Source organism: Bufo gargarizans, chromosome 3 (assembly GCF_014858855.1).
Source record: "Bufo gargarizans isolate SCDJY-AF-19 chromosome 3, ASM1485885v1, whole genome shotgun sequence".
Classification (NCBI taxonomy): domain Eukaryota; kingdom Metazoa; phylum Chordata; class Amphibia; order Anura; family Bufonidae; genus Bufo; species Bufo gargarizans.
In genome coordinates, this window is record NC_058082.1 from 463,789,229 (window position 1) to 463,804,201 (window position 14,973).

At 39.0% G+C, this 14,973-nt stretch overlaps 1 protein-coding gene across 2 annotated transcripts in view; it reads left to right on the top strand.

The window, feature by feature from the left end:
• Nucleotides 1-361: 361 nt before the first annotated feature.
• Nucleotides 362-14,973, top strand: part of FOXN1 (forkhead box N1) — a 97,230-nt gene continuing 82,618 nt past the window's right edge. The window contains exons 1-2 of one of the 2 annotated variants that reach the window (XM_044283632.1): nucleotides 362-736; nucleotides 7,800-7,923. In XM_044283632.1, the coding sequence (XP_044139567.1) occupies nucleotides 7,863-7,923 (61 nt within the window). In that variant the 5' untranslated portion in view covers nucleotides 362-736; nucleotides 7,800-7,862. Of the gene's footprint in view, nucleotides 737-7,798; nucleotides 7,924-14,973 lie in introns of those variants that run through there. The other variant, XM_044283633.1, reaches the window with a different exon arrangement.

The window sequence follows — 14,973 nt, forward strand, 5'->3', positions numbered from 1 at the left end:
TGTACAGCAGAACTAAGCAAAAGCCATGTGGGGTTCCTATTATTGAAAAAAGTGAGTTTAGAATGTTTTTTATCTTGAACATGTAAAGCTTCCATAGGCCCTGTACTTATTTGTATACATAAATGTTCCTTTCAGGAAGAGAATCTGAAAAGTTTTTTGTACTTTAACATGATGTCTGGTGCACGGCACTAAATATACGTTTTCCTCTGTTCACTTGACGTGCAGCTTGTAGAACCTGTAGCTTAGTCACGTTTTTTCATACTATATGCAGATTTGCCTGAGGCAAGCAAGAGCTGATATAATAATTGGCTCTCACAGCTATCTGCCTGCCTTATTTTAACTGATGTAATCTCAGATGTATTTGCAACATGCCTTTTTTTTCCCTACCTGAATCCTCTCCACCTCTGACATATTCCCTGATCTAATTCCTAGGCTACAGCAGCAGCACGCTGTTGTGCTTCACTAGGAAGGTAAGAGGAGACGACATACATCTTCCACTCGCTTTCTGCAACTCATGCGTAGAAGCCAAAGTAAAAGAAGAGTACAAGTACAAGGCCTTTACTACAGCCCAGCTACTCAATACTGAGGAAAGATTAGGTGACAGTCCCAACTGGAATACAGTATTTGTACAGCCTCTCTCCTTAAGATACTCAAGCGCAAGATCAGTCAGCATCATCAAGATTGCAATGTACTTTACAAGGAGCACAGTACTCTGAATATAAGACAACAAAATACGGTAAGAGGACTTTTTTGTGGCTTTTCTATGTGTTAATATATTATTTATATTTTTCATATCTTCTTTTATTTTACTTTTTTGTTATTCATATCTTAGCCGTTGGGCTTTTGCGTACATTTTTAATTAGAAATATAATGCAATAATTACAGTAATACAATAGTCACATTAAACTGCATATTGAATTTAATTAACAATTAATATTTGCAATTTCTACAACTTTTTTTTAATGTTTTTTTATTGGTGCATACATGGCTGAGTAGGCAAGCCACTGCTTAGAACACACTTTTTGGTACTTTGGACTAACAGAAACCATCTTTCGTAATAAATAATGGCAGGATGTCCAATGTCACAAGAAGCAACTGAACCTCCAGCAACATTGTCATTGAACTTGTGAACTAAGCGTCAGTGTAGAGAAGTACATCCAAATGTGAAATGTGTATGGCTTGGAGTTTAGGTTGTTATTATGCCAGTGAGTATATACAGGTGAAACTTGAAAAATGTAGACTATTGTGCAAAGTTAATTTATTTCAGTAATACAACTCAAAAGGTGAAACTAATATACGAGATGGACTCATTGCATGCAAAGCGAGATATTTCAAGCCTTTATTTGTTATAATTTGGATGATTACGGCTTATAGCTTTTGAAACCCCAAAGTCACAATCTCAGGTACCCTTTGCTCAGGGGGTATGGATTAATCAGCTGACTAGAGTGTGACACTTTGAGCCTAGAATATTGAACCTTTTCACAAAATTCTAATTTTGAGCTGCATTGATGCAATTCCTCTTAATTTACATTACTGAAATAAATGGACTTTTGCACGATATTCATATTTTCCGAATTTTAACCACCATGTAGCTAGAGGCCGTTTTATGTCTTCCAGTTGTAGGCGATGATGATCTAAGGTCTCTCCTGCTATCACAATAGACAGAATGCTGTATTTATTTCCATGCAAAAAATTCAATACTAGACATTTTGAAGAGATAGAATTATTTTATTATTTTAGATGATTGTATTGAGATAGGGACTAAGATCTTTAACAGTATAATGATGGGTTGTAGAGGACGCAGGAGTGAATAACAAAACTACAGCTATCATTAATTGGAAAACACATTATTTTCAGATTACTTGGTAAAATTCATAATCTATAGTAACAGTAGGGCTAATCATGATCCCTCTGTGCACTAAGTATTAACACATGTGGCTCTCCAGCTGATGTAAAACTTTACCAACATGCTGAGAGTTGTAGCTTCACTGCAGCTGGGACCCTCAGGTTGAGATCACCATGGTAGTCTTAAGATGTTGTCTATAGGCATGTGTAATACAAAAAAAAGCAATAATGCACCTCGGTAACAATTATTCTTGCATCCGTTGGACCGGATTCATTGATGTCTTTTAAATCACTGGAAAAGATTAAATTGCCCGTCTTTTAAAACTGGGATAATTAATGATAAGTGTATAGTTACTAGGCATGAGGCAATTTCAGTAATGACCTATGAAGGCACAGGCATGCTGGATTTTCAGTAGTCGATGAAACATGTATGAAATAATGTGCATCATTACAATCCATTATTTAATACACCAGAAAGACTGGCGGGTCAAGGCTTCCTTTTCTATTAGGCCCATTTTTAATAGATCCTAAGGGTACCTTCACACACGGGTTTCTGCTGCTGTCTTTTGGTTTTTGTTTTTGTGGTAAAAAAACACCAGTGCCTAATTCATGTGTGTAGTGACCCTAATGGATATCATTGAGTATAATGGAAAAAAAAACAGAACGTCAGGTTTGCTTTTCTTTTACTGGTTAAAGCGGCGTAGACAGAATGGATGTTACTGACGTCAACCGATGGCATTTGCCATCAGAACATTCCCACTGGGGACTTTAATGGAAACATTTCTCTATATTTTCTGTAAAGATAGAATTACTTAGAGTGAGATGATTTTCAGGAAATTACTGTTGCTTTTATATTCTGCAATTGCCCAGTATTAGGTTTGGTTGTTGTATAAGAATATGAAGCCGACACTAAATTGAATGTTTTTGGAGGGGGTTTTAGTTAAAAGATTACATTACGTTTTACAACTACCCTGAATCCGCTCATACATACACTTTACATGCTGTTATTTCCTACACCCTAAATGTTAAAAGTTTACAATCGGTTTGAACAAAGAATGTTGCTCCAACTTAAAAGACAAGGTTAATCTCTAACCTTTACTTAAGTAGCAGAGGATGAGAGGAAAGAGACACATCAATCCTTTGTTATGTAAAGCACTATCAAAGAAGGCTGATTATGTAAGATTCTATTTATTGTCACCATGATGTAGTAACGCAGATACTGCATACGTTATATATATTTCAGCTTCACGGTCTGGCATCCATCAAATATATTTTGTTATCTGAGGGTACAGAGGCACCTGCCAGTTTTACTTTTATATAAGGCATGTTGCATTGTTATGTAGCGGTATATAGGAGTGCTTTTATAGGTTCCATTCACAGTCGGCCCTTTCTGACGGCAAGAATAGTACTATTCAGTGGGATCCATCAGTATTCATTGGGATCTGTTTGATAAGGGATCCAACGTAATTGTCATAGCCCCGTCATGAACAGTTGAAGCTGGTGCGAACAAAGCCTTTAAAAACATCAGCTGCTATGCCACTAACCGCCTTCAATGTAGAAATAATACAGTTAAATAAAACATGTTATCTGGATTCCAATCCAAATACAACATCAGGGGCACCTGAAGCATGACACAGAACTCATTATAGGCCCAATAGTAGTTTTGCAACTGGTAAAAGTTCATTGAATACAGAAGTACTTTATTAAAGGAAGGTGGCTAATATTTAACATAAAATATAGAATCAGACAGAACTTAAAGGGGTTGTGTCACTTCAGCAAATGGCCTTTATCATGAAGACAAAGTTAATATAAGGCACTTACTAATGTATTGTGATTAGGGATGAGCACAGTTTTGGAAAATTCGATTCAAATGCAAATAAAAAAAAATTAAAACATTTAGTGACGTCACGAAGCTCATTTGTTTGTAAATAGCATGTGTAATGATAGGGAGCAGCGATAGTGCAGCTCCCCATCATTGTACCCCTCAGATGCCGCATTTACACATGATTGTGGCATCTGAGAGTAAAAACAGTATAAAATTAGCAGAATTTTTTATTTAAATCATACTTACCTTCTCCATTTGCTCGTGACGGGCTGTCCGCCACCATCTTGCTTGAAGATCTGGCGTGAAATCTCGCTGGTGGCCAGCGTGGTGGCGTCATCTCGAGCCGGGCGAGATTTCGCGCCAGATCTTCAAGCAAGATGGAGGAGGTAAGTATAATTATTTTAGTTTTTTACACTATTTCAGGTTAAATTGATTCGCCGCTACAAAGCACGAGGAAATTCGGCTTTGCGGCGAATCGAATTTATCCAGAAATTTGGATTCGCTCAACTCTAATTGTGATTGATTCATTTTTCCATCGCATTATATACTGCTCATTTCCAGGGGTTACGACCATGCTGCAACCCCGCAGCGGTGGCCATACTTGCACACTATAGGAAAAAGTCCAAGATTTACAGTATAGAATGTAAAAATATAAAAATAAAATAAAAATTTAGAAGTCATGTTTCCTTTTGACATCATAAATTATATTTAGAACAGTCTGTTTCAACATTATTACCTTAGTAAGTTACAAGTCAGGCATTTCATTCGAATGAAACTGTGCTTTTCCATGTTAAGGGATTAGGCAATACATGCAGCTATCATAAGAGGTCAATCTGCAAGTACATAGACGCATTATTATACATGAGCCCTAAGAGAAGGCACATTGATTTTCACTATACCCATCAAAGAATTAGCAATATCATGCAGAGGTATAACTTAAAGCTCCAATGCAAAGTCTCTAACAAGTCCCCCACATACCATGTAGCATTTATAATACTGGTATCGGTTGAGCGGCACTGGGGCCAGCTCCGATATCGCGACCTCTGCACCCTACACCCCTAAAGGCTCATTCACACGACTGTGCCATTTTTTGCGGTACGCGATACCTAAAACACGGATACCGCCTGTGTGCCATCCGCAATTCCCGAAACGGAATGGACAGGCCCATTATAGAAATGCCTATTCCTGTCCGCAAAACGGACAAGAATAGGACATGATCTATAATTTTAGCGGGGCCACAGAACGGAGCAACGGATGCGAACAGCACGTGGAGTGCTGTCCTCATCTTTTGCGCCCCCATTGAAGTGAATGGGTCCACACCCAGGCCGCAAAAAATGTGGCTCGGATGCGGAACTAAACCACGGTTGTGTGAATGAGCCCTTATACAATATCTTACAGATGAGACTTAAATAGAATAAGTCCAAAATCAGTTTGTTCCTACTGCACAATAGAAATGCCAAAGCCATACCTGGTATATAACAAAAATCAATCCCCCTATATAATACACTGCAATTCAATACCCTTTGAACCTTCTAATAAACCTGCACTTCAGTGACTGATTGTTCTGCCAATGCCTTTTAATTTACGCTATATCAAGAAGGAAGCATCTTCACCGTTCTTAGCATATTAACCTTTTGCTCTTAGCTAATAGAAACCTCAAAACTTATGTAATCCTTCAATCTAACTGCACCTATGTACAAATGTAAAATTGGATTTCTACTTTGAACTATTAGATTTAGATCACAAAACATTAAAATACTAAACCCCCTTTAAAAGGACACATCATGTATACAGGTGACTGAAATATGTGAATCCGCCTGAATTATCTTGGAATATCACCATACATTGAAACTTTTTTTTTAGCAATAAGCTATTCGAATATATATATATATATATATATATATATAAAATATTTTGTATAGTAGAAGGTAAAAAATCAAACTTGTTTAAGATCTTGAAGACATTTTCATCTGTGTAGCTTCTTAAGTTCAGTTCGGTTTAGCAGGCTGTGATTGTGCTCTACCAGATAAACCTTCTTCTCTCTTTTATACAAATGATTTTGTTCCTTTACTATACATAAATGAATATATCGTTTGTGTTCAGCCCCAACTTTATACCAATTCATCTACTTGCTAACCATCATTGAAATATGAAAGTTTGTAGGTTATGAATATTATTAGGTAACTAAAGTGCTTAAAATGAGATATGAGCTCAATACATTCTATACAATAAGGGCTGATTCAGTTTGGTCAATATGTGCCTAAAAACAGTTACACACAGTACCCACATAATACTTTTATGTAGGTTCTACATTTATTATTTATCTATTTTTATTTATTTTATGCACTTATATAGTGCTGACATATTCCGCAGCTCTTTACAGACATAAGCATCGGGCTGTCCCCGAATGGGTCTCACAATCTAAGTTCCCTATCAGTATGTCTTTGGAGTGTGGGAGGAAACCGGAGTACCCGGAGGAAACCCACGCAAACACGGGGAGAACATACAAACTCCATGCAGATGTTGTTCTTGGTTAGATTTAAACCTAGGAACCCAACGCTACAAGGCTCTATAGTATTATATGATGAATAGATCACAGATCACTACAAAGTCCACATAACAGTGCTATATAGAGCCAACATAACAATGCTAGAAAGTACCAAAAAATAACAGCACCAAAAATACCATTGCCATGAAATGTGCTTTGTTACTAACCCTCAGGAAAGAAGTATAGATAGGCCATGAATGGTAAGGATGGGAGCTTTTGAGGCTGAGACATGGTGGATGCTCATGGTCAATTATAATTTTGCCCAAACCCTAACCGGTATAGCCATTGAATCATTATGGTTACATAAATATATTATAGAGGAATGATGCAATAAGTCATAAGAAACTTGTATATGTGCAATTTTTGTTAGAAAGATAAGGTAGTGACATTCTTAGCCCACAAGAGAAGGTCAGAAACCAATATCAACATTGACCCAAGGATTTCAGTAATTCAGAAGTTTTGACCAAAAATTCTTCTGTAGTTGTTCATCTTGGCAATGGATGCTAATTACTACAAACAGGAAAGTGTAGCATGCAACATTTTCCTATTCAGTGGAAATAACCTCCTTCGTCCCATCCATTGTTCATTGAGGCTAATGAGATAATGAATGTGAATAATAGCAACCATTTCCTCCATTCTCATCTCATTGATCACAGGGTTAAAATCAGTAACAGAAAGAAAGAAAATGAGACAATTGATGAAAACACTGATCACAAGTTTATTGAATAGTCACCAAACTTTTTGACATTTGACATTCATTCCAACACGGAAAACATAACAAATGCAGTATGAACATCTATAAGTTTATGATGTAGTTATTCTTCATGCAGATCAATTAATATTAATACTGTGAATCTCATTATATCACACATAATGCATGTATCAGTAACCTTCCGGATTTTATGGGCCATCTTGTGGTCTAAACATCTATAGGGGTTTTCCAAGATTAAAAAAACTTTGTCTAGAGCAGACGGCTGTCTAAAATACTGTAATGTAAAAGCAACTCAGGTTTTTTCGATGTCCTGCTCTGGTCCCAGTTGCTCCAGTCTCCACTGGTCCTGCATCAGAGACATCACATCCATCGTTCACGTGACACTCTGCCTCCGCTGTGTTCATATTCCGGTCCCCAGAGTGTGTACATCCAGTGATGCATGGTCATGGTCACATGCTCCATTGCATGCCAATAACTGGCTTTAGTGGTGGTGTTCTGTTTGTGGCCACATCACCAATAAAGCCAGTAATTAACTGCAGCAGAGCATGTGACCATGTCCATGCACCACTGGAAGTAATCACTCCGGGGACCAGAACATGGACACAGCAGAGGCAGCACGAAGGACCAGGACAGCGGGGAGCAGATAAGCATGAATCTTTTGTTTCTGGAGGCAGGCTGCTAGCATTACATAAAATATAATTATTACCGGAAAGCCCCTTTAAGAGAATACCAAAAGTTTGGCAGCTGACAAAAATATTATATACAAGCCATAGACTTAATTATAGGCATACAGATCCTTACATGTCATCAAGGTCCTGTGTGCAGTCTATAGCACAGCAAGGTATATAATATATTTCCCTTGTCCACAGAAAGAAAACTTGCCATAGACACTGATGGGTGTTAAAGGAGCAGATCTTTATTAATGAGATCACATGGAACCTGAAAAGGACGACTTTCCTCAGTTAGAAGAAGAGATGGTGAATACTCAATCTGGTAAAGAGAGAAACTAGTTATCATTTACAGTGTATACATGAGAACAACATGGTGACATGTTCAGTAGTAGCAGATGTAAAAATCAAGGTTCACCACTGGAATAACTATTACCATTATTTCAGGGAATTGTATTATGAGCAGTTTCCTCACACTGCCCATAAGGACAACCCTTTCATTATGTCCTATGGAGGTCATACAGTGGGGTCTCCAGACAGAATGCAGGCTGTATGCGGTGCAGGAGAATAAGAAAGGTGATACTTGGGTTTAACTATAATAGCCCAGATTTACTAGTCCGTCTGCACCTACAATCTGTCAAAAAAGTAATGAAATTTAGTGCAACTAGGGTTTCTACATGTTTTTCCAAATTGCTTGAAAAAAAAAAGCATCAGGGCTTCACTTACAGGGGGCATGCCTAAGATGTGCTGTTTGGCACCACAATTCTGGTATAAAAATCTGTCTCAAAGTAATCCAACCAGTAGTTGGTGTAGAGTCAGAGAAAAGTGTCTGTACCTGCATCACATTTATCATCCAGCCTGAGCCCCTGTGATAGATCTGGGGCAGGTCTAGACCGCCGGTCTAAGCTTAAGCCATCTATGGGATTAGTAAAATCTAGGCCATTATGGGGGTCATTTACTATCCAGAAATAAGTCTGTATTAGGTGTATTTCTGACACAGATTGCGGCACAAAGGTTATTTGTGCCGTGATCTGCGACTTTTCCCTGCTCACGCCAGGTCTAAAAAAGAGGACGTGGCGTGGACGAGGAAGGGGACGAGCCAGCAGGTCCGTCTCATTTACCACTTTCCATGCCTGTTTTAGGCGTAGAACATGGTCTAAATCTACTCCATCAAGGGAGCTGGCGTAGATTTTGAAGCGGTGGTGTATCCGCCAAAGTTATGTAGAGGCCGGCGGCTCTATATAACTTCGGCGGACCACCTCCAGAGCAGGGCTTATTAAGACTGGCGTCTAAAACACCAGTCTTAATAAATGACCGCCTATGTGTCTTTGGAATGGAGGTATGGAATGGATCATGGAGAAATGGACAATTGAAATGCAGTCTGGAGCCATCCCACGGGTGTAAAATGTGGCGCACAATCCATGTTCTGCCATAATAATAAATGCTGGCTTTGAGATGGATCTTTAGGACTGCTTCAAAGAGGTATTTCCATGATAAAAAGTGATGGCATATCTCCATCATTCTCTGATCCATGATGTCTAACTTCCAGAACTCCCACCATTCCTCATCATTAAGGGGTCACAGGGCGGGCCTGTGGCTCTCTCATACAGCAATGACGCCACCCATCTACAACACAGCGCCATTCTCTGTTTCAATAGTTTTTATTAAGTTTTTAATTTCAAACTGTTAAAGAAAGTACATTACAGTTTGATTTGTTAGTGTCAAGCAAAATACCATTATATACAGGAAATCAATAGTGTTGAGCGCAAATATTTGAATTGCGAATGTTAATCGTTAATATCGCCACTTCGAGAATTCGTGCTATATATTCGTATTCAGGAATATGCTAATTGAAAATGTATCGCAAATTTATTGTGAGTATCGGCACTTAGCAACATCCCTAGCAACCAGTAGGAAAGTTGCCTACCCCTTAGTGTTGATCGTGAATAATCTAATCGTGAATTTTTATCGCGAATATATTACATTGTCGATTTTCAGCAATCAAGTAAATAATGAATGGAGATCACGAATTCTCGAATTTGCAAATTTATGGCGAATATTCGGCCAAAAATCTGCGAAATATCGCAAATTCGAATATTGCCTATGCCGCTCATCACTAGTGATCAAAGGAGAATATAAATTCCAATATAATACAATTATTGAGATAACATTATTTCATGTAAAGCATCATCCTATTCTTTATTGTGCTTCAATCAAGCAACCTTCTAGTATCTAGTTGGTGCTACACAGCGCCATTCTCTAGAACAGCACAGCTTCCTTCACTTTATTCATGAAAAATAGTAGAATCCTAGTGATATGTCATTGCTTCCTATCATAGGATTAGCCGATAAAATTCACAAATAGTATAAGCTTGAAAGAATATTTGAAGAGAACTATATTTTCCTGTATACAGTTTCCTCGTACATATAATCCTGTAACTAGTTCATCCTATTACATATAGAACTGTTCTAGTCATTTTCTAGTTTTATGAAGCATTTGTATTTTTCTGTAAAGTGTTGTAGATCATTGAGCTCATTTATCAAACTGGTATAAAGTAGAAGTGGCTTAGCTGCCCATAGCAACCAATCAGATTCCAGCTTTTCATTTTCCAAAGGAGCTGTCAAAATTAAAAGGTGGAATCTGATTGGTTGCTATGAGCAACTAAGCCACTTCTACTTTACACCAGTTTGATAAAAGACCCCATATATTTCCCCAGATTCAGATGTTGCGCTGTATACTGTGTAGGCACAAAAATTATGTGACAGAAATTGACAAGCCGTGGATAAAAAAATCCACATCACAGGTCCCCATCAAAAATGTGCGCAGTGTGGATAAGATTTCTACAGGTCTCATTCACTTTGCTGGTACTTTCATCCACAGCACATTTTCCATCTGGGAATGCAGACAGAAAACGGATTATGTGCGGCTGAACCCTTGAGAATGATTGAACACAATTTCCATATCTAGGGATTTGGGTAAAAACTAGGTCATGTTTGGGGGATTTGGAGGTTATGTAGTTCATGTCAAGATGTTCATTGCACTAATGGTCTGTAGTAGGTGCCACACAATGCAACCTTATCTTAGCGTTCAATAGAAAATCTAGGCATCCAAGGACAGTGGTTTATTCAGCAGTGTTGCTTTACTACTGAGCTTTTTTGTCGCTACATTTTCTACATCTAGGAAAAGAATTAGGACACTGATCCAGCCTTGTATACCCTGGGCAAGGCACAGTGACTAGCGACAGCCCCTCACACCCAGGACTAGGGGGCATATATCCGTGCTAGACCCTACCTTGACATGCCCTATTACTAATTTCTTGAGCATGCAGCTTATTTAGAAGAAGCTTGCTGGAGTGTAATAATATTACAGGTTATAGTTACTAGAGAGGGGTTGTTGATCCAGGGAGTTATTCTGATTGCCTGACTGGAGTCGGGAAGGAATTTTTTACCCCTTAAGTGGGGAAAATTGGCTTCTACCTCACATATTATTTTTTTTGCCTTCCTCTGGATCAACTTGCAGGATAACAGGCCGAACTGGATGGACAGATGTCTTTTTTCGGCCTTATATACTATGTTACTATGTTACTAAATGTGTACTGATTACAAGACATCGTAAACCATACATTTACCGGTTGCTCGTCCAGCCAACAAAGTGCAAGAAACAATATTAAAACAATTACACAGGAGTACAAGGTAATAAATCATGTAGATCAAAAGGGTGAAATTTGTGGTATCACAGCACAGGGCCCCACCTAGCGCCCCTCCTTCACTCATCCCAAGGCTTTGTCCCTCAAGGCTCTGATCATTTTCTTAATAGCCATGTATGAAATCTGATGAGTTGCCAGACCTAATGAAGGGCGTTCCTCTAAGAGTTTGCAGCAAAAACAGAGAAAAACTACCTTAATTTTGTACATAAGATTTTCAGTATCAGTAGGCACATCTGTTACACGGTGCTTTATACTTGTACACTGTAATCATAACTGCATTTCTTAAAGGGGTTCAGAAAATCCCTCCTTGTTTGAAGGGTTCCTTGTGGTCAGGAATTGTTCTCCTGCTAGGATTCCGAACACCAATGATTAATGTTAAACTCTGTGGAAACCTGTCAGTAAGTGTCCTGCAGCACCTTCACAGGGGAAATGAAGCATTATACAGTGTCCATTTTAGGGTATTTTCACACTTGCACTAAAGTTTTCCGATATTAACTTCCGTCACAGGGGCTCAATACCGGAATAAAACGCTTCAGTTTTATACTAATGCATTCTGAATGGAAAGAATTCCGTTCAGTATGCATCAGGATGTCTTCAGTTTAGTCACTCTTACGGTATTTGGCCGGAGAAAATACCACAGCATGCTGTAGTATTTTCTCCGACCGAAATTCTGGAACACTTGCCGGAATGCTGGATCCGTCAATAATTTCCATTGAAATGCATTAATACTGGGCCTTTAAAAATGAGAAAAAAATAAATATTGGATCCGTTTTTCCGGATGACACCGGAGAGACGGATCTGGTGCCTTCAATGTATTTATCAGCCGGATCCGCATCCGCGAACAAATGCTATCCGTTTGCATACGGATTTCCAGATCCGGCAGGCAGTTCTGGCAACGGAACTGCCTGCCGGAATCCAACAACGCAAGTGTGAAAGTACCCTAAATCAGAGGGTTCTGTGTAAGGGTTTGTTCACACAGAGTTTTTTTGCATGTGGAATTTGGCTAAACGCTGCAATTTTGCTGCACAGTAATTGCCTCTATTGGTTTGTCTACCGCAATCATGCCTTGTCCTTTATTGGTGCAGTGTCCTTCAAATTCAGCTGGAAATCTTGGGCCCGCCACTCTCATATTGAAAATCCTCAGCAGAAAGCAGAAGTGTTTCTGCTGTGGAACTAGCCCTAAGCAGAACAGGATACTCATTCTGACCAATAAATGAGGATCTTGAACAGAGGACCCCCCCCCCCTTTTAACTAAGGAACCCATACTAAGAATTGCCTAATAATGTAAATAAAAATGAGTCTATCCTTCATTGATAAGTCATCTATCTACAGTGCAGTCTTCACTTTTTTTCAAGTTTTATGTGGCGTCCTTGTGCTAAAATAAAAACATTTTCCCCATCATTCTGCACTCAATACCCCATAATGACAAAGTAAAAACTCAATGTTCAAACTACCATTTCATATATATATATATATATATATATTATATATTATATTATAATATATTATTTTATATTATAATAACATCCTAAAGTGCACTTTATCTTATCCATCTACCATTTATCTGTTATTTTCTCCCTAATTGTTCCTACATTCTCATGTCCCAAGGTTAAGTAAATGATGATTTTGTGACGTACTGTAGGTAGTCCCAATATCCTAAACCCACTTCCATTGTCACACTTCAACAAGCTTCACAGTGAAATTCGGCCTGAAGGCATAGAGCTCCTCACATTTCTAAAATGACTTTGTGTCTGTGTTTTTGTTGGTCACATTAGGTGGATTTAGATCAAGTTTTATGATCATCTCTGATCCAGCGAGTAAAATAATGATTCTTTATTTCTTCATTTAGAAAAAAATTATAAACAAGTCATCCTCCTGCATTTTATGCACAAGGATTGCTTGTTTATACATATTTTTACTCTCGGGATCCATTTGGACTTTTTTGCTGCATCTACGTTGGGTGTCAATCCGTGCAGAGCAGGTCAGAGCACCTTTACCACTTGAGAGCTGGACTTTGCTCTATCTACATTATGATCATCTCTACCTGCAAATACTTTTTTGCTTTGCTTCCCATACATCATGGACCTATCAGATATAGAATTATTGCCAAGCAACAGATTCCATACATTCCCATGCATAACGTACACTCACCTAAAGAATTATTAGGAACACCGGTTCTATTTCTCATTAATGCGATTATCTAGTCAACCAATCACATGGCAGTTGCTTCAATGCATGTAGGATTGTGGTCCTGGTCAAGACAATCTCCTGAACTCCAAACTGAATGTCAGAATGGGAAAGAAAGGTGGGCTACAACAGCAGAAGACCCCACCGGGTACCACTCATCTCCACTACAAATAGGAAAAAGAGGCTACAATTTGCACGAGCTCACCAAAATTGGACTGTTGAAGACTAGAAAAATGTTGCCTGGTCTGATGAGTCTCGATTTCTGTTGAGACATTCAAATGTCCGAATTTGGCGTAAACGGAATGAGAACATGTATCCATCATGCCTTGTTACCACTGTGCAGGCTGGTGGTGGTGGTGTAATGGTGTGGGGGATGTTTTATGGGCACACTTTAGGCCCCTTAGTGCCAATTGGCCATCGTTTAAATGCCATGGCTACCTGAGCATTGTTTTTGACCATGTCCATCCCTTCATGACCACCATGTACCCATCCTCTGATGGCTACTTCCAGCAGGATAATGCACCATGTCACAAAGCTCGAATCATTTCAAATTGGTTTCTTGAACATGACAATGAGTTCACTGTACTAAAATGGCCCCCTGTCACAACCAGACATCTGAGAAGCTCTGACAGATGCCTTTCAGAACCTCCTCCTTGAGCTTTCTTTGTTTTGGTTTTCAGTTAGCCTCTCTCAGCTGTCATGTAGTTGGACTGATTGCATCCCTTTAAATTCCTCCCCATAATGCATTAGTGTGCGGTTTATACTACTTCCTGGAGTGTGTGTGCATGCTGATCCTATTTCCCAGTCTTCTACAAGATAAGTGCTGTACATTCATTTTCTGTTTGCTGGATCCCAGGTGACCCCGACTCCCTCCGTGTCTAGTGTAGGGAGCCGGTGGTCGTGTCCCCTCACTATTGTAGGGTGTTCAGGTGTTATATAGTCGAGGTACGAGGATATGCGATCATCCACTATTGGGGTGTTTGCATAGGCTGAGCAGTCAGGGAGAGTGCCAGGTCTTATGCAGGGGTCTCCCTTTTGTTCCTTAGTTTTGGATCCAGTGAGTCATATATTCATTCTGCATTGTCTCGTTTCCTGTACACCTTCCGTGACACCCCCACAGTCACCAGATGGAACAGGAGCTTCGTGCCCTGGATGTGCATCCCTCAAATCTCCATCAACTGCAAGATGCTATCCTATCAATATGGGCCAACATTTCTAAAGAATGCTATCAGCACCTTGTTGAATCAATGCCACGTAGAATTATGGCAGTTCTGAAGGCAAAAGGGGGTCCAACACTGTATTAGTATGGTGTTCCTAATAATTCTTTAGGTGAGTGTATATACATGTATAGAAAGAGACAGCTAATGGAGCAGTAATTTCCTAATTTTGAGTTAATCAGGTCTATATATACTGTACATATTGCAGCCCTTCAACTGACAAAAGGGCTGAAACTAAGGTTAGAAAAAGCCTGCATCTATTGTG